A 27,228-nucleotide genomic window follows, 5' to 3' on the forward strand; every position below is an offset into this window, starting at 1 on the left:
ACATATTGCAGTCGATACAGAAGACAGGAAAGCTCATCTTCTGACTTCCTTGGGCTTCCATTTCGTGGTTCACTCGTGGGTTGTCTGAGTGATTTGTTGTGACCTACTGCTGCTCTTTTTCCTACTGATCCTACCTCCCCCTTACCTTCTGACTTCCTGACTGCAGTCTTCCTATTTGAGTGAGTCTGTTTGTGTTACAGTGCCTGTGCCTTTGTGTGCTTGTGTCCCTTGCCTGCTGCTTCCTTGTGTTGCTTGCCTTGTTGTCTCTCTCGTGTGTGCTGTCTCTGCTCTACCTCACCTTGATTGTATGTGCGAGGTTGGTTTATTTTGTGTCTGTCTCCTCCTTATCTTTTGTGCTTGTCAGTTCCTTACCGGTCTGTTCTCCTCTGGTGTTCTTGTGAGTAGCGCTCGTCCCTTGCAAGGCCCTTCGCAAAGGCGCTCTCGCCGCGCGCCGAACGGCTGGGCGCCGTTGGCTCCTCCCCTTTTCAAGGGGGAGTCCGGTGCTGCCTGTGACGCGTGGGGGGGGCGGAGCGAACTCTCGCCGCTACCCCGAGCCTACTGTCCTGCTACTTTCTGCTTGCTTCGGTGCTCGGCACCAACGCTGCCTGTCTCCTCTGCTTCCTGCTCCCCTTCACCTGGTTTAGTTAATTAATGAATTGGTTAGACACGACAGTATGATACGTAGCATAATAAACTCCGAAATATAAGGGACTACATTTCGAGTTTGACTTCACCCAGCTGCTCTATGCCTTAGTGCTCTCCAGCATGGACTACTGCAATGCGCAATTCAATGGTCTCGTGGCAAAGAATGTACGATGTCTCCAGTGTGTACAAAATACAAAAATCAGACTTCTAAATAACCTCCATGCCTGCGACCCTGTCTGCCAGACGCTATCGTCGGCTCACTAGCCGTCTGTAGCCAAACGTTATGCCCAAGGGCCTGATGCTAGCAATCAAATCCTTGCACGACATGGCGCTGGGCTACATGACGGCAAAGCTTCCTGAACAGGTCCCTCTGCTCCCAGGATGAATGACGCCTCAAAAACACCCCCTTCAACTGCAAACCGCCAAACGATGTTCCTACTTCCACTTCATATCAAGCCACTGGAACTGACTGCCACCAGAAATCAGAACCCTTGAAGGACTCCTCAGCTTTAGGAAAGCAATAAAAACACCTCTTCACCTAACTCCCACGACCGATGAATTATAAATGTATATTGGTACCAGATCCCAGCATGCATCACGGGATAAAAACTTGTATTGACAAAACTTACACTGTTAAGGATAAATATGGCAAAGTGTAACCCGTAAACTCTATATTATGCTTATTGGTATTGGACCCCTAGTACGTATCGAGTTAGGATACAGCCTTGTATCATAAACTTGTACTGTAATTATGTCAAATTATAACCTGTTAACTTTATATTATGTATGTTTAACCTGTAACCCATTCTGAGCTCTTTGGGGGAAACCAGATTAAAAAAACAAATTAAATAAATAAATAAAATAACATAGCATGGCATACATGGACCGGCAAATATTGTGTAGCAGATGATAGTGTGAGAAGTAGTAGCATGGTAGACATAGCATGGAAAATATACTGTAGAGTGTAAGATATGACATCATTTTTCTATCTTAGTTCAATCAATTATATTATCTCGTCTTGATTACTGTAACACTATCTACCTCGGCATTACAAAAATTTGTTTTCATAGATTACAATTAATTCAGAATACTGCTGTGAAGCTGATCTTTGGAAAACATAAATTTGACCATGTGACCCCTTTGCTTCAGAGTCTTCATTGGCTCCCAGTTTATTTTAGAAATCAATTTAAATGCGCTTGTATTTCTTTTAAAATTCTACATGGCATCTTTAATCCTCTTATTCCTTTATTTTGGAATTTTAACCGATTCTCCTTTGCAAGAGGTATCCAATAATTTAAACTCTCCCTTCTTTCTAAAAAAGGGATTAAAGGAGTCAAGATCTTCAGTCAATCTTTGGTCTTTAAACTCTCTTAATTCTGGAATGATCTCCCCTTTTTTTTTAAGGAGTTCCAGTTCATTTCAATTTTTCCGTAAATCTTTAAAAACGACTCTATTTGCCGAACATTATGAAAATTAATTCTTTTGAAATTTTGTTATTATCTTCTATTTATCATTTGTAAATTATTCCCTGTTTATTTAATTGCTGTAAACCGAGTCGAGCTTTCTCAGAATGATGACTCGGTAGACAAAGTTAAGCTCTAGTTTAGCTTAGTTTAGTAAAGTGTGAGAGAAACGGTGATAGTATGACAAAATTTGGCAAAAACATTGCATGACAAAACACGGCATGGTTTGAAATTTGGGTTGGTGCACTCTCATAGAGGGTCAAGGGAAGAGGTGAGTTTTTATTGACTTCTTGAAGTTCAGTAGACCAGGCATAAATCCTGGTGCCCAAATCTGGACTAATTTCTTTAAAGATGGTAAATGGGATCAAAAAGGAGATATCTACGGGAAAAACACAATCCTATAGACCAGGGGTGTCCAACCTGTGGCCCGAGGGCCACATGTGGCCCCGTGAAGTATTTTGTGCGGCCCTAGTCAAGAGCGATGCAGTGTTTTCCTCTGCTTCCCCCAGGTGTTTACCGTCTTACCGGCTCCCTCCTCTGTCTTGCTGCAGTGTTCGCACGTTTGTGTGGCCCCCAGAAAATTGTTTTTCGGCCAATGCGGCCCAGGGAAGCCAAAAGGGTGGACACCCCCTGCTATAGACTGAAGCATAAAGGCCCGAATTCTATAACTGGCGCCTAATGTTAGGCACCTATTTTGGAGGCACCCAACTAGATAGGTGCCTATCTAAATCGAACAAGCCCAATTAAGCTTTTTAATCAGCAATAATTGAAACTTAGGCGCCTATCAAGAAAGGGCGATTTTGTAACAAGGCGTCTCTACAAAATTTAGGTGGCCTTCAAAAAAATAGGTGCTATGCATGTTAGGTGTGAGCGTGGCTACGTGGTAGGCGCCTTGTTGCAGAATCGCTGCTCTTAAGCGTGCTTAAGCGCTCAGATAGGCGCCTAACTTTTAGTTGTGCCTAGAGCTGGCCTATTTATTGGGCGCCTCCAAAATAGGTGCCGCTCAGCACGATTCACTAGACAGCACCCAATTGTGCTTGAATCGCGCTGAATGGTGCCTATTTTGCCGCCTAAGTTTTGGCCGCTCCTTATAAGTGTTTAAGCGAGGAGGGTTGAGAATCTCAGAAACCAGCTTGGACAAATAGCGATACATTTCTCGTTGAGCTCCCAGCCTTTATCGCGAATGACATAGCCAGAAATGCAGCGTCAGTATTGACCCCATGAGAGAGCCTAGAGAATGGCGAAACAGGTCCCGTCGGGCTTTGGAATTTAAGATGTTATTGCATTTCTTTGCTGGGTGGAAGACTATTTATTAAGAATATAATAATAATAATAACAGTTTATATACCGCAGTACCGTGAAGTTCTATGCGGTTTACAAAAGATTAAAAGACGTTACAAATTGAATGAACTTAAGAGGTGAAGGAAAGTGGTTAATAGGTCAAGAGAACTGTATTGAGGAGAAAGAGATGTACGGGTCAGCTGTCTAGATATTTCAGGAACAGATATGGAGGAGTGGAGGATATGGATATGGAGAATATGGATATGGAGAATATGGAGGAGTGTGTGGCGCAGTGGTTGAAGCTACAGCCTCAGTACCCTGGGGTTGTGGGTTCAAACCCCACGCTGGACCTTGTGATCCTGGGCAAGTCACTTAATCCTCCCTAGCCCCAGGTATGTTAGATAGATTGTGAGCCCACCGGGACAGATAGGGAAAATGCTTGAGTACCTGATTGTAAAACCGCTTAGATAACCTTGATAGGCGGTATATAAAAAAATCCTAATGAATATTGAATTTTAGGCGTTTCCTGAATTCCTCATAAGTAGTGGGCGATAGCAATTGTTCTAGATCTTTACCCCATAATATGAGAGAAAGGAACCACCATTGAAAGCATTTTAAGGAAAGAAGCAATAAAGAATATACACTTCTCCCTCCATATTCGCTGTGATAGGGGATTTACAGACCCGCAAATACAGAAAAACCACAAATAACTTTTTCATATGTTATTCGCTGTTTTCTATTAAAAAACATCGTGAATATGGTGAAACCGCAAATAACATGATGGGAGACCTGGCCTGTTCCTGAAGGAGAGGCAAAACACGGTGAAGAAAGTGCCGGGAATCAGTGATTTCTTTTCTGTAAATCCTTGGAATCAGCGATTTCTCTATGCAAGATGATGTAATTTGGGGGGAGGAGCCAGCAAGCTAAAAACTGTGAATCATCGAAACCGTGAACGCTGAAACCGCAAATGCGGAGGGAGAAGTGTATTTGAATTTTATAGTGTTAAAAATAGGAAGGGGAGGTTTTGAGAATCAGTGATGGAAATGTGGAACTTGTAAGTCTTGGCAGAGAAATGTATTGCTGTTTGCCCAAATCTGGACCCCCAAATCAGCACTCAGTGGTGCATAGAAACATAGAAATAGACGGCAGATAAGGGCCACGGCCCATCTAGTCTGCCCACCCCAATGACCCTCCCCTACCTTTCTCTGTGAATAGATCCCACGTGTCTATCCCATTTGGCCTTAAAATCAGGCACGCTGCTGGCCTCAATAACCTGAAGTGGAAGACTATTCCAGCGATCAACCACCCTTTCAGTGAAAAAGAATTTCCTGGTGTCCCCGTGCAGTTTCCCTCCCCTGATTTTCCACGGATGCCCCATTGTTGCCGTGGGACCCTTGAAAAAGAAGATATCTTCTTCCACCTCGTTGCGGCCCGTGAGATACTTGAATGTCTCGATCATGTCACCCCTCTCTCTGCGTTCCTCGAGTGAGTACAGCTGCAACTTATCCAGCTGTTCCTTGTACGGGAGATCCTTGAGTCCCGAGACCATCCAGGTGGCCATTCTCTGGACCGACTCCAGTCTCAGCACATCCTTACGGTAATGTGGCCTCCAGAATTGCACACAGTATTCCAGGTGGGGCCTCACCATGGATCTATACAATGGCATAATGACTTCAGGCTTACGGCTGACGAAACTCCTGCGTATTGTCACAATCCTAGCCCTGAAGCTCGTCTTGTGCCAGGTTTTATTACTGGTAAAGCTATCCCGATTGTACAAAAGGCTAACCAGGGAGATAGGGTTGTAAGCAGGAGAAGGGAAATTCCTACATTCCCCTTTAAAGCTGAACTGAAGGATCTCCAGGGAGGAGAGGATGGTGAGAGAAACAGCTTAGAACAGCCTGCTAGGAATTCACCTCCCCCTGTGCACCTCCAGCTGAAGGAGATAATTAGAAAGCCCAGGAAAGCTAAGCAAATAGTGCAGGGTGCTCCTCCCCCGCTGAGAGCAGGGCATGCTCACCTCAGCTCTTTAGAAGCTGCTCTGAGAAAGAGAAAAACAGTTCACCCTGGGACAGCCCAGGGAGAGGTCTCTCCTGAATATCAGGACGTTGAGATGCAGGAGATTGATACTGACCCTTTTGCCAATCAGCAAACACTACAAGAGCCCATGGACTGCTCAGCAACAGATGGACTGCCTGAAGACATTCTGATGGAAGAGAATTAAGTGGCAGGGCCAGGTAGTTGTGGGGAGTATTATCTATGTTTCTATATTACTCAGAGACTGGGGCTATTGTAAGTTACATGGGACTTGTGCTGACCTGCTGAGTTGAAGCAGGAAAGAAAAAAAAAAAAACGTGTTTTTTTTTCTAAACTTAAAGGGTGCTGAATCCATGAAATTTACTTTAATTTGTGCTGTTATGTGGTGAGTGAGGGAAGTAATGGTTGGGGAGAATCCACTGTCCATACTGGTTGGGTTTGTGGGGCCATTTGTGGCATTCTGTATTACAGAAAGTTTAATCAGTGGATTCACTTACTCCCCTCCCCCCATCAGCAGTTTGAACTGATTGGGGCCAAGCCTGCTCAACTTTAAGGCTTGAAAATAGCACTGTAAGAAGTGCAAGCAGCAGTGCTGCAGAACTGTCTGAGGTTAGGACAGCAACAGTTTGGGATTTAGTTCCCAGCCTTTGAAGGCAATTGTATATTCAAGTGGTTTATCTCACTTACCTGTATGAAGGTGAGAGCTGAAGCTTCACAGTTTTGATCAGCTCTATTTTTTTGTTTGTGGATTTATTTTGTAGTTTTGGGAGTCAGGACTGAATGCAAGTAATCTCCCAACTTCAACCCACAATAAACCGATTATGATATGAACTGAGAACTGACCTTTTTTCATTTTGTTTCATATATTGAGAGTGACTGTAATCCAGCAGGACTTCCCTACTTTACGGGAAGCGCTATCGTGAGCGGAGGCCTGGCCTAGTGAAGCCACAGGTGCCGGCTCCGCTACAGTATGCAACCTTGCCTTGCCTTGCCTTGGATGAAGCTTGCTCCACTTGATTGGCAGTCTTCATGTTCTCACTGACGATCACTCCTAAGTCTCGTTCTGCTTCAGTTCTTGTTAGGATCTCGCCATTAAGGGTGTAAGTCTTGCTTGGATTTTGGCTGCCCAGGTGCATGACTTTGCATTTTTTGGCATTGAAGCTGAGTTGCCAGGACCTAAACCAGCGCTCCAGTAGGAGTAGGTTGTGCATCATGTTGTCGGACATTGAATTTATGTCTGTTGTGCTTTTGCCCACTACATTGCTTAGTTTGGCGTCATCAGTGAATAATGTTATTTTACCTCGCAGCCCTTCTGCCAAGTCTCTTATAAAGATGTTGAATAGGATCGGGCCCAGGACCGAGCCCTGCGGCACTCCACTGATTACCTCCGTCATTTCGGAGGGGGTGCCGTTCACCACTACCCTCTGAAGCCTGCCTCCAAGCCAGTTCCCAACCCATTTCGTCAATGTGTCGCCCAATCCTATAGAACTCATCTTGCTCAGCAACCTGCGGTGTGGTACGCTATCGAATGCTTTACTGAAGTCCAGGTACACGATGTCCAGGGACTCCCCAACATCCAGCTTCCTCGTCACCCAGTCAAAAAAGCTGATCAGGTTTAATTGGCAGGATCTCCCCTTAGTAAATCCATGTCGACGGGGATCCCGTAGATTCTCCTCGTTCAGGATCATATCCAATTGGCGTTTGATTAGAGTTTCCATTAGCTTGCACACTATTGATGTGAGACTCACCGGTCTGTAGTTTGCTGTCTCCATCTTGGAGCCTTTCTTGTGGAGTGGAATGACGTTAGCCGTCTTCCAGTCCAACGGGACGTTACCCGTACTAAGGGAGAGATTGAAGAGTGCGGATAGCGGTTCCGCCAAGACATCACACAACTCCCTGAGCACCCTGGGGTGTAGGTTGTCAGGCCCCATTGCCTTGTTAACCTTAAGCTTTGACAGCTCGCAGTAGACACCGCTGGGTGTAAACTCGAAATTACTAAACGGGTCATCTGCGTCAACCCTTGTCTGTCGCTGAGGGCCGAGTCCTGGCGCCTCGCGGGTGAAGACTGAGCAGAAGTATTCATTTAACAGTTGGGCTTTTTCCGAGTCCACTTCTACATAGTCTCCGCCTGGTTTCCTAAGACGTACTATCCCGCCTGAGTTCTTATTTCTGTCACTGATATACCTGAAGAAGGATTTATCTCCTTTCTGGATGTTCTTCGGTAGAGACTCCTCCATGCGGAATTTGGCCTCCCTAACTGCTGTTTTGACGGCTTTTGACTTGGCCAGATAGACTTCCCTAGAGTCCTGCATGTGTGTGTGTGTGTGTGTGTGTGTGTGGGGGGGGGGGTTACTCATCTTTGAATGCCCATTATCGAATTGCATTGAGCACCAATTATATTTCAGTGCCAGGCTTTGAGTACCATTTATTGAATCTAGTGCACTGTAATTACTGAGCAGGATATGTTTTTTAATCCTCGTCGGCTATGCCCTGAGCCATCACCTCTTAGGACGGCGTTCCCTTTAGTTACATTTCAGAGGGAAGCGTCTCACCTCATTGCACAAATGTAATGGAAAAGGAAAGCCTCGACGCTGACCATCTCCTCCCTCGGTGACGAAAGTCTGTCAGTGCTCAACACGTTACGCAAATGCACTAAGTATCGTGTGAACTTTTGCTTGGTGCATGTGTCAAAATGAATAATGATCAGAGCGAGGAAAGAAATCAGGGCTGGGGCTAAGTTGTTCAAGTGGGACCGGATGGCTTGAATTGAAACTCCTGCCCTGCATGCCACAGAAATCTAGCCATACTTATTTATTTATATCCCACTTATATCCTAATTAGACGACTACACATTATACAAAATACCTCCATTAAACTTATAACAAAAACCAGGAAATTTGATCATGCAACTCCCTTTCTTAGGAAAGCGCACTGGCTACCCGTATCTCACCGGATAACCTACAAATTATGCTTACTTACTTACAAATCCCTACTTTATAAAACCCCAGCATTTATTTTTAAATTATTAATTCCTTATACTTCTAACCGAACGCTACGATCGAATGAACGGCACTTGTTGACGATTCCATCCCTTAAGATCATTAATACAAGACGACAATTTATTTTCTCTGTTACGGCCCCTCAAGTCTGGAACTCTCTTCCTATCTATTTGAGAGAAGAGCGCAACCTTGATAAATTTAAGAGTAATTTAAAAAGCTTTCTTTTCAAAGATGCTTTCGATAATTAATTATTTCGATAATTAATTATTTCTTTTTGATTTACTCTGTCTGTTGATTATGATTATGGAATATTTAGATCCCCTGCCTTATGTTTTTTCCTTGATTGTTCTGCTCTTTTAAACATTTTGTAGTTCACTCCCCTTTTCCTTATATTTACTTGTTTGTTAACTTTGTTAATAGTCCTTTCTGGACTTAATTTTTTGTTAAGTATTGTATTACTCCCTTAATACTGTAATTTTATTATTATATTTATCGCTTTGAAATATGATTAAGCGATTAATCAAAAACATTATTAAACTTGAAACTTGATATTTCCCTATTTGTCCCGGTGGGGCTCAAACTCTGTCTAGTGTTCCTGGGGCAATGAGGGGATTAAGTGACTTGCCCAGGGTCACAAGGAGCAGCGAGGGATTTGAAGCCACAACCTCAGGGTGCTGAGGCCGTAGCTCTAATCCCTACACCACACACTCCCCATCATTTATTCACAGTGGAGTTTGCTATCAAAAAATGAACAACAGAAGCCAGTTTATTTCAAAATATGTTGCTAAAATTGGAGAGTGTATTTAACTTTTCAGGCACTCTGTACCCTTACTAATCTACCGTTTTTCAAGCTCAGCCACGCAGTCTCAATCTTACTGCAGCATTGCTAGCCAGAAATCCCTCTGGAAGAAGTATCCAATGTGCCGTGGTCAGCGGGTTTTGGGTTTTATTTTAAGCACTGACAATAGCAAGCTAAATTAACCCAGAATATTCAATGTCGTGTCGTGTCTGGGCACTCGCACGGAATATATGCACCAGCCACCTGGGCTTCTGCAGGTCCCAGCTGAATATTAGCTGGGACCTGCATAAGTGGATCAGTCACTTTCTTCTTCATACCTATGTCAGCATAGCTATCGCTACCATTCAGCATTTTTAGTTGGCATTACTTATGTCAGCGAAGGCCTATGGGAAATTATATCAATCTGACTCTGGCATGTGAATGCAGATAGACCCTGAGGGCAGGGAAACTGTTTTAAGTAGCCCTGATTGAATCATGACTAGCTAAAAGGTGTTAATGTCTGATTAAGAGGGTGCTTAGGACAATGGGTCCAGGTGCACAGATCAAGAAGATAGGCTGCTTGAATGGGACAACATTATACAGCGCTTCCAGGTGCATGCAGCACTGTACACTGTACATTAACCATGTAAGAGACAGCCTCTGCTTGACAAAGCTTGCAATCTAATCAGACAGACAATTGGAGTAGGGAGCTACAGAGGAAGTGAAAAATAGACATGGGTACCATAGGCTGTAAAATGCTTTTTTGTTTGGGGGGGGGGGCAAAAGCTTCGGCCCAGACCCCACCCCCATAATAACAATAGTACTAATTGTAATACCATTTTTCCATTCATTTTTCATATATACACGCACACAATATAATCTTATTAATAACACATAATGGTTAACCACATTAAACTACTCAAAGCACACTATATGCTTCTCAACATTCATTCCTACCAGAACACCTGACCTTAGTCACACATGCAGAACACAGATAACCCCTATGCAAATACAGGACCACAAACTAAAAATACTAATATACACAAGCGAAACCCTAAGATACCAGACTCTACATGCAGAGAAATAGAAAGAAATTAATTTCTTTCTGAACAGTGCAAAATATAGACAGCAGATATAAATGAAATCATATTCCCTACCTTTGGTGTTTGGTGATTTGATTTTTCTAATCATCTTTTCCCAGTCTCTGGCTGCACTTCCTTCTGTCTATGCTCTTAACTGTTTCCAGGGTCTTCTTATCCATGCGCTGTTTTTCTCTCCTTCACTTTCTGCCCTACATCCATCTTTTTACTGCAACACTTGTTCTAAGGTGCTTATATTCTCTTTAGCTCTTCCACCTTTTTTCTTTACATAGCACATACATCCAATGTTTTGCCAAAGACCTCTGAAATACCACTCCAGGTATTATTTTCCAGGGAGAATATTGTGTTCAATCCTCACTGGTCTAGGCTCAATTTTATCAATTTTTAATTATAACTCTTCCTTTTTACCATTTTATAATTTTACTTATCTTGGTAATAGTCGACCGTTTTCTCAATTCAGTAGACTAAGTGGTTGGACCCGACATGTTTCACCTTAGCTTCGTCAGGGATCCACTCATAGCCGCTATCATCCAACCCATACGTTCACTTACAAAAAATTAAAAATTGATAAAATTGAGCCTAGACCAGTGAGGATTTAACATAATATTCTCCCCGGAAAATAATACCTGGAATGGGAAGGAGGAGTGGTGTTTCTGAGGTCTTTGGCAAAACATTGGATGTATGTGCTATGTAAAGTAAGAAGGTGGAAGAGCTGAAGAGAATGTAAGCACCTTAGAACAAGTGTTGCAGTGACTCGTTGGTAATTTTAAGGTAATATAAGAGCCATTGCTACATCCATCTTTGGCATTAACTTTTAACATTCAACTTTCTTCCATTTTCTGCTTTCTTCTCAAAACGTATCTACTTCTCTATGTCTTCCCTTCCCTTTCCATGTCCTTCCACCTTTCCATCTCCGACCTCTTTCTTCTCTCTATTCCTATCAATCCATAAGAAGCATCTTTCTTCCCTGCCACACTCATTGCAGTGCACCATCTCCTCCCTCTCTCTCCCCTTCCCCTCCATCCCTGTGCACCATCTCCTCCCTATTTCTCCCTCTTCCGTGGTCTGACATCTGTCTTCCCCCTTCCTCCCTCTTATGGTCTTTTATCTTTTTCCTCTACTTCCCATATCCTGACATCTCTCTCCTCTCCCATGGTCTGGCATCTCTATCTCCTTCCCTTCACCTTCTCATGGTCTAACATCTCTCTCCTTCTCTTTCCCACAGTATGACATCTCTCTCCTCACCTTCCCGCAGCCTGGCATATTTCTCTCCTATCCTTCCCTTCCATTCCCTAGGGTTTTAAATGCATTACCCTATAACTTCATCGAGTGATGGAGACTGCCCCTACTTTGTTGGGGCTGAGAACTTTTCAGCGGCCCCCTCATATGCACCTAATTACCAATCACTATCAATTAGCACTTAGGTGCATATCTGACATATGCCCCTATTCTATAACCAGTGCAACCAATTTGTACAATGTGCAGATCTAAAGGGTGTGCGGCTAAGGGAGGGGCATGGGTGAGTCAAGGAGTACCCAGTATTAGGCACATGGTAATAGAAAACTATGAGAGAATGAATGTGGAATGTGGAACGTATGGGGTTTAGTAGTTCATTTAATAAAGTGCGGAGCCCATTGACTGCATGTGTTACCTCGCAATAAGGGTCATATATCTCTCCTTTTCTTAGATTTCCTTACACATCCAGGGTGGGTGGGTGGGGGGAGGGAAATGTATTTTGAGGATTTAAATTACTTGATTATAATATTGTAATCACATCATATGTCTTATTGTATTAATAATTGGGAGGAGGGTGGGAGAAAATGATTGTTTTATGTATTACTTGTGTAGTTAATAGTGCGTTTTATGCATTATTTTATGTTCAATTAATTGTATTGCACTGTCAAAGTTTGAAAATCAATAAAGATTTAAAAAAAGAAAGAAAACTTGCATTTCCACTTCTGACAGCAGTTAGGCACAAGCATTTACATCATGAAAATGCAGAATTTAAGCTGGCATTCTATAAGAGTAGCTGGGACTTGTATACTGCCTTTTTACAGTTTTCCAACCACACTCAAGGCGGTTTACATTCAGGCACTTCAAGCATTTTCCTGTCTGTCCTGGTGGACTCACAATCTAATGTACCTGGAGCAATGGAGGATTAAGTAACTTGCCCAGGGTTACAGGGAGCAGTGCAAGGTTTGAACCCACAATCTTAGGGTACTGAGGCTGTAGCTCTAACCACTGAACCACACTCTCCTCCAATACAATGTCAGAAGTGATCCAAGTATAGAACAATGAAGCCATTGTGACATCACTGATGAGGTTGGCTTTTATTGGTGGAATGAGGCATTATGACATCAGGGAAAGGGCCTGGGACTTGTGTACTGCCTTTTTGTAATTTTCCAACCACACTCAATGTAGGTACTTCAAACATTTTCCTCTCTGTCCTGGTGGGCTCACAATCTAATGTACCTGGGGCAGTGGAAGATTAAGTCATTTGCCCAGGATTACAAGGAACAGCATGGGTTTTGAACCCACATCCTCAGGGTGTGGAGGCTGTAGCTCTAACCATGGTGCCACACTCTCCTCTAATACAGTAGCAGAAGTGAGCCTAGTATAGAACAACGAAGCCATTGTGACATCACTGATGAGGTTGGCTTTTATTGGTGGAATGAGGCATTATGACATCAGGGAAAGGGCCTGGGACTTGTGTACTGCCTTTTTGTAGTTTTCCAACCACACTCAATGTAGGTACTTCAAGCATTTTCCTATCTGTCCTGGTGGGCTCACAATCTATCTAATGTACCTGGGGCAGTGGAGGATTAAGTCATTTGCCCAGGGTTACAAGGAACAGCATGGGTTTTGAACCCACATCCTCAGGGTGTGGAGGCTGTAGCTCTAACCACGGTGCCACACTCTCTTCCAATACAATAGCAGAAGTGAGCCTAGTATAGAACAACGAAGCCATTGTGACAACACTGATGAGATTGGCTCTTAGGCAATGGTGAAATGAGGCATTATGACATCAGGGAAAGGGACTGGGACTTGTATATTGCCTTTTTGTAGTTATACAGCCACTACTACTACTACTTATCACTTATATAGCGCTGAAAGGCATACGCAGAGCTGTACATTTTGACATTTATAAGTTCCTGCTGAGAAGAGCTTACAATCTAACTTGGACAGACAGACACGATATATAGGGTTGCAGATGCAGAACCCAAGGTGAGAGGAGTTAGGAGTCGAAAGCACTCTTGAAGAGGTGGGGTGACATTTATAGACGGTCTCTGCTCAGAAGAGCTTACAATGTAACTTGGAAAGACAGACATAAGAACATAAAAAGTTGCCTCCGCCGAGTCAGACCAGAGGTCCATCGCGCCCAGCGGTCCGCTCCCGCGGCGGTCCATCAGGCCCATTGCCTGAGCAGTGGTCCTTGACTATTTCTATAACGTATCTCTACTCCTATCCCTATAACCTAACCTCTTATGGGGTTGGGGATGAGAGGAGTTAAGAGTCGAAAGCACTCTCAAAGAGGTAGTCTGGCATTTATAGACGGTCCCTGCTCGGAAGAGCTTACAGTCTAACTTGGACAGACAGACATGACATATAGGGTTGGGGATGAGAGGAGTTAGGAGTCGAAAGCACTCTCAAAGAGGTGGGCTCGCATTTATAGACGGTCCCTGCTCGGAAGAGCTTACAGTCTAACTTGGACAGACAGACATGACATATAGGGTTGGGGATGAGAGGAGTTAAGAGTCGAAAGCACTCTCAAAGAGGTGGTCTGGCATTTATAGACGGTCCCTGCTCGGAAGAGCTTACAGTCTAACTTGGACAGATAGACATGACATATAGGGTTGGGGATGAGAGGAGTTAGGAGTCGAAAGCACTCTCAAAGAGGTGGGCTGGCATTTATAGACGGTTCCTGCTCGGAAGAGCTTACAGTCTAACTTGGACAGACAGATATGACATATAGGGTTGGGGATGAGAGGAGTTAGGAGTCGAAAGCGCTCTCGAAGAGGTGGGCTTTTAACTGGGCCTTGAACACTGCCAGAGACGGAGCCCGCCGTAGGGATTCGGGCAGCTTGTTCCAAGCATACGGCGCAGCAAGGCAGAAAGGACGGAGTCTGGAAATGGCAATTGAAGAGAAGGGAACAGATAGGAGGGATTTACCAGCTCAGCGGAGCTCAAGGTGGGGGCGGAGATACAGTAAGTGAAGAGAGATAGTGAGATGCAGCTGAGTGAGTGCCTTTGTAGGTCAGTAAGAGGAGTTTGAATTGTAGTCTGAAACGGATGGGAAGCCAATGAAGTGACTTTAGGAGTTGGGTAACATGGGTATGGCAGTTCTCCTGGAATATGAGTCATGCGGCCGAATTCTGGATAGATTGGAGGGGAGCGAGATGGCTAAGCGGAAGGCCTGAGAGTAGCGAATTGCAGTAGTCTTGTTTTGGTAGTGTGCTCAGAGAGGAAGGGTTAGATTTGAGAAATATGATAGAGGAAGAAGCGGCAGGTTTTAGTGATATGTTGTATCTGGGCAGTGAAGGATAGAGAGGCGTCAAAGATGATCCTGAGATCGTGAGCAGGCGAAACCGGAAGGATGAGAGTGTTGTCCACAGAGAATGAGAACGAGGGAAGCGGAGAGGTGGGTTTAGGCGGGAAAATGAACAGCTCTGTTTTAGCCAAATTCAATTTTAGATGGTGGCGAGACATCCAGGCAGCGATGTCCGACAGTGACCCGTCTAATGTGCGCGCGACAATAACACCTCGACATATGCGCGCAAGACAAATGGGAGGTGGCCCGTCAAATGTGCCCCGACGGTGGATACTATTTTGACTTTTTTGAGGGTTACAAAGTAACCCTCTTTTTTGAGGAGGGTATCTAGTGTTGGGGTAAGGTTCACATCATGATTATGGGAACCAGATATCCACTTATGGCAGACTCAGTCACGGGGTGCAAGTGACGGGACGCAATTGTCGTGCGCGGATTTGTCGGTTTACCATGTCGGACAGAAAGGCTGAGACTCTGGTCTGGGTTTCAGTAGAGATACAGTGGTGCCTCACACAACGAACTTAATTCGTTCCAGGAGCAAGTTTGTTATGCGAAAAGTTCGTTATGTGAAACGCGTTTTCCCATAACAATACATGTAAAAAAAAATAATTTGTTCTGTAGCATAAAATATGCTAAGATGACATAAAAAAAGATAAATTTACCTTGTTAGAGCTGTTAGCATGATATAGAGGGGATATATGTGAAGGGGAGGGGAGACAGGGGTTTTGTTGATCCTTGCTGTGTATTATAATCACCCCCCACATACTCCCCAGTACCTTTTTTAATTCCTCCCATCTTTCCCAGCCAGTGGCGTACAGGCCAGAAGCGCAGAGATCAGGAGCAATTCCTCTGCACGCCTGTGTGGGCCCATGCCGATCTCCGAATGGCTGCAGTTAGTTCTTGTGAGTCCCGCGAGAGCTGGCTGCAGCCATTCAGAGATCAGCGCAGGCCCAGGCAGTAGCACAGAAGGCTTGCTCTTGATCTCTGTCTGCGCTTCTGGCTGGGAAATTTGCTAGACCACCAGTTCGAGTGAGCGGGTGAGATTAAAGTTGCAGCAGTGGTGGCTTTTTAAAAAAAATATGTGGCGGCGGGGGGAGGTTTAAAAATATGCGGTGGCGGCAGAGGCTTAAAAATATGCAGCAGCGGCGGCAGGGGGGTTTAAAATATGTAGCGCCACTGCACAGGGAGCCAGGCGGAGAGAGGGCAGTTAAGCGATGCAGCTCGGGCGACTTCGTTGTGTGAAACGAAGTTCGTTGTGGGAAGCAAGACCTGAAGTTCGTTGTGCGCAGCGTTCGCTGTGCGAGGCGTCTGTTATGCGAGGCACCACTGTATTTGGCGCAGAGAGGAAGATCTGGGAGTCGTCAGCATAGAGGTGGTACTGGAAGCTGTGGGAGGAGATCATCGCTCCAAGTGAGCAAGTGTAGATTGAGAAAAGGAGTGGTCCCAGAGCCTTGAGGTATACCAGTTGATAGCCGGAAGGCTATGGAGGAGGAACCACCATTGCATACACTGAAGGTTCAATGGTTTCAGGTTTCAGAGTTTATTTAAAAAATTTGATATATCGCCTTATCAAAATTCAAAGCGGTTTTACGTAATATATAAAAACAAAGAGTAGAAAGGCATAAATTAAAAACAAATTATAATTTTAAAACAGACAATCAAACACACAGACGAACATTAACTTACCGAAACAAAATGAAAAAGGGTAGAAATACATTTGTGTAATGAAAAAGAGAGGGAGAAGGATCAAAACATAAGGGGGGGGGGGGAGGGAAACAAAAAATAAATAATCTAGCACTTTGTAGAAAAGATTAAAATGAATAAGAAAAAGCAAGGAGCGATAGGAAGTAAACCAGGAGAGGGCAGAATCCTGGAATCCCAACAAGGGCAGCGTATCGACGGCATCAAAGGCGGCAGACAGATCGAGAAGGATGAGGATAGAGTAGAGGCCTGTGGATCTGGCCAAGAACAGGACATTGGAAACTTTAGTAAGGGCAGTTTCCGTGGAATTTCGCGGGCGAAAGCCTGACCGAAGCGGATCCAGAATGAGAGGAAGTCCAGGCAACGACGGTGAACAGCAGGTTCAAGTAACTCAGATAAGAAGGGGTGGAGGCTACAGACAGGTGCTTCAAGCAATTTCCTTGTCTGTCCCATTGGGCTCACAATCTGGGGCAGTGGAGGATTAAGTGGCTTGCCTAGGGTGGGGTTTGAACCCACAACCTCAGGGGGGGCTGATCCTGTAGCTCTAACCACTACGCCACCCTCAGTGTGAAACTACTGTTATACAATTCACGCTTAGCTCGCAGCATCCTGGTGCCTTACCTTTACTGAATTTTCCCTCCCCCTAATTGTTTGGCACACCACCGTAAACAGGCCGTTAATCTTGTTTCCAGCAGTGAATTAATAAGGCTAGATTTTATGGGAAAATAAATGTTTAAACTATTTAAGAGCTGCAAACGCTAAACGCTTCCCCCCTGGATTCAAAATGAGGAAACTCTGACTAGTACATCTGGACTTAACTGTGACTTCTTGTCAAATATCTCCACATTATATGTATTTATAACCTAGACACCGCGGAGTAAAGAGGCTGTAATGTCTTATCATACAGTACCTATAGGCAGGGACAAAATTGTCAAATCGCAGCAAATTTTCCTTAAACCCTCTTTCAGAATGAAGATGTTTAAATTATGCAACAATCTGCATTATACGGGCAAAATGCCAGTTTGATTGATCATTCTTTGGACAGCTAACTGCAGAAATGGTAAAGCGTTAGCATGTGTATTTATTATTATTTTTTTTTGTTGTAGTCCTTTGACTTTATTTAGAGAAACAATTCTGAAATATTATCAGGGAATACAAGCAAAAAAATTGACCCTTAATTCCACAGGAAATACAGGTCCAGCAAAAAAAAAAAACAAAGCAAAAAACTCTGTGGAGATGGTGATGTTCAAGATGCAGGCTATATTTAAAAGTACAATTTAATAATCCACATACAATATATCTAGGACCCAAAACGTTGGGAGCTCTTGAGACGTCCTCACCCACGCAGAAGTAACAACTTAGCTTCGCTTTTTGTTATTAATCCACAAGCATTTAAATCTTTAAATGTGCCTGTTTAGCTTTCAAGATCCTACATGGCATCCTCCCTCCCGTTATCCCACTCTTCTGGAACTCCTCTAACCCTAATTCCACTAGATCCTCCCAAAAACTGAAACTATCATTCCCCTCTGCAAAAGGTATATCCCGCATAGGAAAACTAGGAACATCCCTCCCCTTTAGAACCACAGAACTCTGGAACAACCTCACATCCTCGCTCAGAATTTCAAACTCCCTCCAATCCTTCCGCAAACACCTGAAAACTTGGCTCTTTTCAAAAATCTAACACCTCCCGCTCTTTGGTTCTTTATCTTCCTAGCTCCTTTCCTATAACCCTTCATTGTAGCTCCTTTTCAACCTAACCCTGTAAACCGTGCCGAGCTCTACGCTTGTGGAGATGGCGCGGTATACAAACCTAAGGTTTAGTTTAGTTTAGGATATTTAGGGAGCCCTGAGAAAGACAGCATTGTCGAAACACAGACAGTGTTGGGTCCATAGATATATTTTATGTGGATTATTAAATTGTACTTTTAAATAAAGCCTGCATCTTGAACATCGCCATCTCCACAGAGTGGGTTTTTTTTTTTTTTTTTTTTTTGCTGGACCTATATTATCAGGGAATAGCATAAAAGCAAAAGAAAAGCCAAGAAGGTCAGTCCAAGGTAGACAGACCCCAACATCTGGATCACAAGTGCCCAGCAAATCTTTTAAGAAAAAGCTGATCAAAATTGCTTATTTCAAAGTAGTGGGTCTTAATTTTAGGTGGGAAGAGTCTGGAGTGTAGTCCGTCACTTCCTATCAGACACCAGCTAGTGGCAAGGGTGCTCTGCTCTCACACCTCCCTTCCTGACAGCCATCAGGGAAGGAGACAGGAGGAAGTGAGCCTGGCACCAGACATTCTTCTCCTTCGCTCTCTGTCTCTTGTCTGCATGAACACTCTTAGAACATAAGAAGAACCTTACTGAGTCAGACCAATGGTCCATCAAGTCCAGCAGCCCATCCTCACAGTGGCCAATCCAGGTCCCTCGTACCTGGCCAAAACCCAAGGAGTAGCAACATTCCACTATCTCAGAGTAAGCAAGATTCCGGAACCCCAAATGGTAGCAACATTCCATGCAGAATCCCCAAAGAGCAGCAAGATTCTAGAATCCCAAGGAGCAGCAACATTCCGTGCTACCACCGATCCAGGCAAAGCAGTGGCTTCCCCCATGTCTTTCTCAATAATAGACTATAGACTTTTCCTCCAGGAAGCTGTCCAAATCTTTTTTAAAACCAGCTACGCTATCCGCTCTTACCACAACCTCTGGCAACGCGTTCCAGAGCTTAACTATTCTCTGAGTGAAAAAATATTTCCTCCTATTGGTTTTAAACGTATTTCCCTATAACTTCATCGAGTGTCCCCCTAGTCTTTGTAATTTTTGACAGTGAAAAAACGATTCACTTGTACCCACTCTTTCCCTAGTTTATGTATTTAATTCCACTTCCTTTATGTCTACACATATGAGGGACGGCTGAAAATTTCTCAGCCCAATCAACAAAGCTGAGGCAGTCTCCATCGAGGGCTATACATTTAGTCCAGAGGTTTTCCACTTTTTTCCTTCTGTATTTTTCCGATGGAACAAAAAAGTGGAAAATTGCTGGACTATGTGAAAAGCCCTTGATGGAGACTGCCACAACTTTGTTGGTTGGGCTGAGAACTTTTCAATGGCCCCTCATGATGTTCTGGGGATGAGCGATAGCTCTCCCAAGTTTCCCTGTCTAATCATTTCTATGGACTTTTCCTCCAAAAACATGCCCAAATCTCTTTTGAATCTTGCTATGTAGATCACTCTTCAGCAACAGATTCCACAGCTTAAGTATGGGCTGTATGAAATTTAAAAAAAAAAATACTTTCTACAATTTATTTTTAGCCTGCAGGTGATTAATTTTATAGGGTGTTCTAAACAAAAATACCCCCTACCCCTTTTACAAAACTGTAGCGCAGATTTCAGCTCCAACGCTCACAGAATTCCTATGAGCGGCGGAGCTGTTACTGCCCCGGCCGGAGCTAGAAACTGTGCTATGGTTTTGTAAAAGGGAGGGAGGAAGTGAAGGATTTCATTAATAAGGGGCTCTTTTATTAAGCCATGTTAAGAAGCTTCCCCGAAAATAAGATAGCGTCTTATATTAATGATGGGTCAAAAAAAATGCACTAGGGTTTACTTTCGGGGATGTCTTATTTTTTTCATGTACAACAATCATCTCTCCCTTCTTCTCCTCCACCCCAATTCTTCCTCTTTCCTTTCACCCCCCCCCCTCCTTTGTGTAGCATCTTTCTATCCCTTCCTCCCATCCCTCTGTGCAGCAGAACCCCACCGACCCTCCCTCCGTGAGACTGACCTACCTCTGCTCCGAGGCCTCCTAGAGCAGCCGGGGTGGGGATTGCTGAATCGACGAGTCTGATTTTTTTCCAGCAAATCAGACAGCACTAACATAAGAACATAAGAATTGCCGCTGCTGGGTCAGACCAGAGGTCCATCGTGCCCAGCAATCCGCTCACGTGGCAACCCTTAGGTCAAAGACCAGTGCCCTAATTGAGTCTAGCCTTACCTGCGTATGTTCTGGTTCAGCAGGAACTTGTCTAACTTTATCTTGAATCCCTAGACGGTGTTTTACCCTATAACAGCCTCCGGAAGAGCGTTCCAGTTTTCTACCACTCTCTGGGTGAAGAAGAACTTCCTTACGCTTGTACGGAATCTATCCCCTTTTAACTTTAGAGAGTGCCCTCTCGTTCTCCCTACCTTGGAGAGGGTGAACAACCTGTCTCTATCTACTAAGTCTATTCTCTAGTGTCAGGGAGTGTCGGGTACATTCGGGGAGGGGGGGGGCTTTGGGGGTCGATCTTAACTAGGGCTTATTCTTGGGGTAGGGCTTATATTAGGAGCATCTTTAAAAATCTTGCTAGGGTTTATTTTCAGGATAAGTCTTATTTTCAGGGAAACAAGGTAGTAGTGAGATCCTGTATTAAAAAGGCGGCCTTTGTAGTAATAATAATAATAATAATAACATCTTGTGTTAGTTGCCTAACATAAGAATGGTGGGAGAAGGGCATGACATGGCTGTTACAGCTGCTACGTTGAGAGCAGGCCTTAAGCATGGCTGAACTTCCGGTGGTCAGGTGGAGTGACCACAAACAAGGTGATGTACCTCCTTCTCTTATCCAACATCTTCATGCTCCACACCTTGATTACAATTCTGCCCCCTCCCCATATCAGAGCCTGAATCCTCCATTACAATCCCGCAGGCCCAAAGCCTCAATCACAATCTTGAGCCCCTAGGAGCGGAACCCAAACCCCCTGATCCAGTAACCTCACCCCTTCAATAAGCTCCACCCCCTGCTAGCACAAACCATTCCCCGGAGCCCTGGCCTCCCCCCACCCTCTGCCAGACTACTACTAGGGTTCATTGGTATCATTTTGGATTCTGGCACTGACCCAGGCAGCAGTGAAGGAGGATTGTTGCATCTAGGGACTACTGCCCCTGCCGATGTTAATCCCTGGGTAAATCCTTGGGAGGGAGATCAGAGGGCAGGGAGGCCAGAGCTCTGAGAGGCAGGGGGCATGTCTTTATTGAAGGAGTATAGCTGTTGGATTGGGGATTTAGGCTTGGATCAGGGGACTGGGATTGTGTTGGGGAGAACCAACTTGTGGGAGGGGGACTGGAGTATGGAGCCTTGACTGGCAGGGATCAGATTGTGGGTAAAGGTGAGGGGGCAGTTGGGCATCCTGCTTTGGCATTTAACCCCCTCCTCCCCTTTTTACAAAACCACAGAAGCGTTTTTTAGCACAGGCTGGCACACCAAATGCTCTGCGCTGCTCCTGACCGTCATAGAAACTCTACTGTGAAGCCTATTTACTAAAGGGTGCTAGTGCTTGACACGTGTTAAAGCAGCGTTAACCAACATTAATGCAATTCTGAATGCAGATCCCCTTCCCCTTTAACTTGTGTTTTAGTTAACATTTAAATGAAACTATTAATATGTATTAATTATGCTATCCAACTCATTTAAATTTAGTGCAGATCACCTTGATAGATTAATCTGTATCAGTCCCACCACTGAAGGGCGTTGCTGGTACATTAAAAAGTGAACACTGCTACTATTAATTATGTCTAGAAGAGTGGTCTCAAACTCCAACCCTTTGCAAGGCCACATTTTGGATTTGTCGGTACTTGTAGGGCCTCAGAAAAAAATAGTTAATGTCTTATTAAAGAAATGAGAATTTTGTATGAGGTAAAACTCTTTATAGTTTATAAATCTTTCCTTTTGGCTGAGTCTTAATAATAATATTGTCATTTGTAGCTAAAGAGACATAAGATTAAGAAACAGTATTATTTTACTTTTGTGATTATGATAAATATACCGAGGGCCTCAAAATAGCACCTGGTGGGCCGCATGTGGCCCCCGGGCCGCGAGTTTGAGACCACTGGTCTAGAGCTACCAGAGGTACGCAGCGCTGTACAAAGTCACGAAGGAGATGGCCCCTGCTCGAATGAGCTGTGATTTAACAGGCATTACTGCAGCTTTTTAAGGGACACTTCACCAAAAAGCATAAATTATAGTTAACATCTTTATTTCCAAGTAAGGCATTATTAAAGTTTATCCAGCATATTTGTGACCTAACAATTTTTTTTTAAGTAACACACCGTTCTTTTTTTTTACTTTTCTTATTTTTATATGTATTTATTCATGCATTTTATTTGAATTTGGTTTCACGGCCATCTATAGCCCTAGGATGCACTACAATACAAAATAAATCAAAATAATTGCCTCTCAACCAGTCCCCTACACACGAAATACTCCATTTCAGCCTACTGTTATATTAGTTCCCTCTGAAATAGGAGTCCCTTCACTGAAATCATCCCCATTTAAAATGTTGCGCTGGTCCAGACCCTCAAATATTCAGCAATCCTAAATAGTTTCCTTTGTAGTTCCAAAGTGAATCTTATTATGGATCAAGATCACCCTGTTCCTTCTGCTTTTATCCTTAACATTTTCTTGCGTGAGGAAGAGCAGGGGGGGGATTTTACCACAGCCCCCCCCCCACCTCCTGTGCGAAAACGGTGCCAGATTTTTCAGAGAAGACAGCAAGTATCAAGGGGCAATAAAATAATAAACTGGGATCGATTGAATTATACCTTTTGGTGGGAGTCTTTGTGTCACCTAGACAACAGGGACATTATAAGAAGTTTCTGAGGATTTGGGAGCCATTGACAAAATTTTGCAAAGAGTGATTGTTGATTTTGCCCTTTGATCATGGCTTGGAAAATATTTTTAATTCTTTAATTTGAGTGCAATTTTTGAATATAAGTATACAATTTTGGTTGAATCTAAGTGCTTTTATAGTGTAATATGATTGTATAATTTGTTGCAGTTATTTATGGCTTCAAAAATGAATAAAGATATGTTAAACAAAAAAAAAAAAGAGAGAGAGAAGACAGTAAGTCCTCCCATTATTTTTTTCATCTGAAAAATACTGGAGCGGTTTGACAGGGGAATAAAAATGTTCATCAAAATACCACCTGCACTTGGTTGTGGGTTTCTTCTGTAAGATATTTTCTGAACCCCTCTCCCCCCCCCCCCCCATGTCTGATTCTTCCCACACCACTTCATGGACCGGGAACTGAGTGAACCAGGCAAAGAGCGCAGTCCTGTCTGAAAATTCCCCCCCTCCCCCCACTACAGTGGACGGCTTATCCTTTGCTGCATTGGGTTCTTTCTGTCTGCTGTTCAGGCAGAAGAAGGGGGGAGTGGGCTGCAAACCAGCCTCTACTGGAAAGAAGAGTGATTTTCGTTTCCCTGAGAAATTAGACAAAAAAAAAAAAAAAAAAAAGCCAAAATAACCCCCCCCCCCCCCACCTCCCAAACACACCGTAATTCATTCTGTTCTTTTGATATCGCATAGGGCAAACCGCAAAGGAACTTGAGCAGCCGGTTTCCATTTCAGACTTTTGCACTTGGAAGCTCCCCTCCCCCCCCCCTCCTCGGGGACCAGGACAGCCTCCTCTATGACAAGATAAGCGCTTCTGCCTGCAGAGCACCCCAGCCCTTGCTTGAGCGTGGTGGAAGGAACAAGTGCAGCTTTCTTTTAAAAAGGCATCGAGCGACCCCCCCTACCCCCCTCTTTCCTCTCTCTAAGAAATCTCTCCTCTCTGCCGTTTTCCGCGCCCACCCATGTTGCGAGTTGACACCTTCAGGAGAAGGGGGGGGAAGGAGCCGAAGCGCTTTGCTGGAAAGTGATCAGAGACGTAATTGCAGTTGCAAAGGGAAGAAACGATCGCTGCCATGGAACTCCTGTTTCCCCCCCCCCCAACCCACACCACCCCCCAGTTTGATCTGGCCATCGCCGCGATGACATCTTGCGGGCTCCCGCGTTGAGGCCTCCGCGCCAGGGGGAAAGGGACTGCGCCCGCCGAGGGAACTTTTCGCGCCGCGCGCTGCTTGGACGTCTAATTCCCCTCCTTTAGGCGTCCAGCGTGGAGGCTGCCTGTGGATTATTTCTCTGGTCCCGCTCGGATTGGTGGCTTATTGGGTAGCTAATTGATGCATGAAGGAAGTAAGGCGACCAGATATTATTATTTTTATTTTTTATACAACAAAACGACATTTTTAAAGGCAGCGGATTGCCAGCATTTCTGGATTTGGCTTCAGTTCAGCTCCTCCTCCATGTGGTGGCTCACTTGATCAAATTTTTGAACGTGTACAGTTTTACTGAAAAGCACTTTTACAAAAAAAAAAAAAAAAAATTATATATATACACACACACACACGAACAGTAAGAACAGATCCAACTAGCAGGGAGTTTTCTTCACCATCAGACTGAGGGGAGGAAAAAAAAAATCTTTTTAAGCATGGGGCGAGGGACTGTCTTCTGTTTAGGCTGGCGGGACGCGCTCCTCTGGACCTGGCTTTTGCTCTTCACTTCTGGATTTGGCAGCGCTGAAATAACTTGCCGATCTTGTCATGCCCAGGTTAAACTGCTGCGGTTGCCAAGGGGCAGCGGAGGAAGGGAGGGGAGATTCCTGAGGGAACTTCTGGATCGCCCTGGGAAGAGTGAAGAAGACCCTCGGCGTGAAGGGATCCAGCCCGCCCCGGCTCCAGCGGCGGGAGATCGGCTCCCGCATTCCGGCAGAGAGAAGGGCGCCGCCCTGCTGGGCAAAACTGGGCTTGCAGCTTCTGTCCGCTCCGTCGGAATAGCCGGGCGGTGGGAGGAAGACCCTGCCTCTGGCAAAAGGAAAGCCGGGGCGATTGGGGCTCCTGGAAGGGTCCTCAGGGAGGGAGGGAGCGGGCCCCCCCTGCACAGGACGAAAAGGAGCGGGGCAGCCATCGGACTAGACCACGGCGAGGAAATGCAGCCCCCCCTTGGCCCAAACATGGGAGAGCCCGTCCCGAGCGGATCCTTAGCGGAAGGACCGAAAGTAGACCGCACTGAAGGGAAAGTGAGCCGGCCGCGGGCGGAAGAGCCGAGGCTGCTCGGCACCTCCTTTGCACTGACCGGGGACTCGGCTCACAACCAAGCCATGGTGCACTGGTCAGGGGGACGCAACAGCAGTGTAAGTAGCCCCTTTTCCCGGTGCATGCACCCCTCCCCCCCCCCTCTCATTTGGCTGGATGTAAACTGGCTGCTGTGGACGGCAAAGGGAAACAGGTGTTCTTTGCTGGGAGAGTTAAACCCTAAAATTAAACTATCATTTGCTTCGCTTGTTTTGACTTCCTGGAGTAAATCTTGCCTTAGAGAGTGGTGTAAACAGACAGCCCCCCCCCCAATTGGCTGTGCGTTTAACGAGAGACTTGGGATTTGCACCAGTCTAAACCTGCCCCTCCCCCGGCGGTTATGTCTCTGCCTAAGTGGCTCTTGCGGGTCTGGTCTCGACTCTGTAGCTCTCGCGCACTTTTGGAACGCTCGGGTGGCTTCACTACAGTGAAAAGGCTTTTTGCACCAAAGCATTGTGCACATTGGTTCAGGGGGGGAGGGGGCTAAAGAAATCAATAATTAAAAAAAAAAAAAAAATTCAAAATTTTTTTTGAATAAAATCTATCTAGTCACTGGGAAAGTTTATACTTTCTTCTTGGGCAGGTTGTCTCAAAAGGTGGCGCCCTTGGAAAATCTTTAGGGGAGGGGGGAAGCCAATCCATACATCTGGTAACAGGCAGGGTTGCGTGATCTATGCCCCGAGCGCCGTCAGACACGGAGTCTTAATTTAATCCTAGCCTTACCTCAGAAATATTTCACCTGTGGATATGAAAGGGGGGGGGGCGTGAGTCTAATTGAAAGAACTCGGGGTTTCCATTAGAAAGAAGATTCATCACATACCGCCCACCTGGGCTCTCTTCCGGGGGGGGGGGGGGGGGTTTGTCCGTAAAACCGAGAAGAAAACGCTTAGTCCAGTCTAGGGGCGGGTTTAAGGAAAGCACGTTTCTGCTCTTGATAGATTACTGGGTGGTTTCTTTCCTGAGTAGAAATTTTGCTGCTATTTTTTTTTCATTGCTAGCTCCAAACGGATGTTTCCCCCGTTTCATTCCCTCTCCTCGCCCCGAGCTATCATTTCACACGGATAAAACTTCAATAGGAAGGCTGAAATAAAAACCATTGCAAAATACAGGACATGGGTGGTGTTTTCTATCGTGGGCGCTGCACTGTTTCTATGCGAGCAGGACCCAAAAGGTAAAACATGTCGTTTCTTTTGGTCTATACCAGGGGTAGGCAATTCCAGTCCTCGAGATCCGGAGCCAGGTCAGGTTTTCAGGATCTCCACAATGAATATGCATGAGACAGATTTGCATCTTAAGGAGGCAGTGCATGCAAATCCATCTCGTACATAGGCAATTCCGGTCCTTGAGAGCCGGAGCCAGGTCAGGTTTTCAGGATCTCCACAATGAATATGTATGAGATGCTTCCTTGAGATGCAAATCTACCTCATGCATGTTTATTGGGGATATCCTGAAAACCGGACCTGGCTCCGGCTGTCGAGGACCGGAATCGCCTACCCCTGGTCTATACGCAGGGGTGTCAAAGTCCCTCCTCGAGGGCCGCAATCCAGTCGGGTTTCCAGGATTTCCCCCGATGAATATGCATGACATCTATTTGCATGCACAGCTTTCGTTGTATGCTAATAGAGCTCATGCATATTCATCAGGGAAATCCTGAAAACCCGACTGGATTGTGGCCCTCGAGGAGGGACATTGACACCCCTGGTTCTATGGAGTTTATTGGAGGGGTGGCTAATTGAAGACACTGTGGCTCTTTAT

General features: G+C 44.9%; 1 protein-coding gene across 1 annotated transcript in view; it reads left to right on the forward strand.

Annotated features, from left to right (window-relative positions):
* Positions 1-24,518: 24,518 nt before the first annotated feature.
* The window catches only part of SORCS3 (sortilin related VPS10 domain containing receptor 3), a 1,299,528-nt gene continuing 1,296,818 nt past the window's right edge, over positions 24,519-27,228 (forward strand). Inside the window, exon 1 of the mRNA XM_033941704.1 lies at positions 24,519-25,532. Coding sequence (XP_033797595.1) covers positions 24,831-25,532 — 702 coding nt within the window. The 5' untranslated portion in view covers positions 24,519-24,830. The remainder of the gene's footprint in view (positions 25,533-27,228) is intronic.

This window comes from Geotrypetes seraphini, chromosome 4 (genome assembly GCF_902459505.1).
Source record: "Geotrypetes seraphini chromosome 4, aGeoSer1.1, whole genome shotgun sequence".
In the NCBI taxonomy this organism is placed as follows: domain Eukaryota; kingdom Metazoa; phylum Chordata; class Amphibia; order Gymnophiona; family Dermophiidae; genus Geotrypetes; species Geotrypetes seraphini.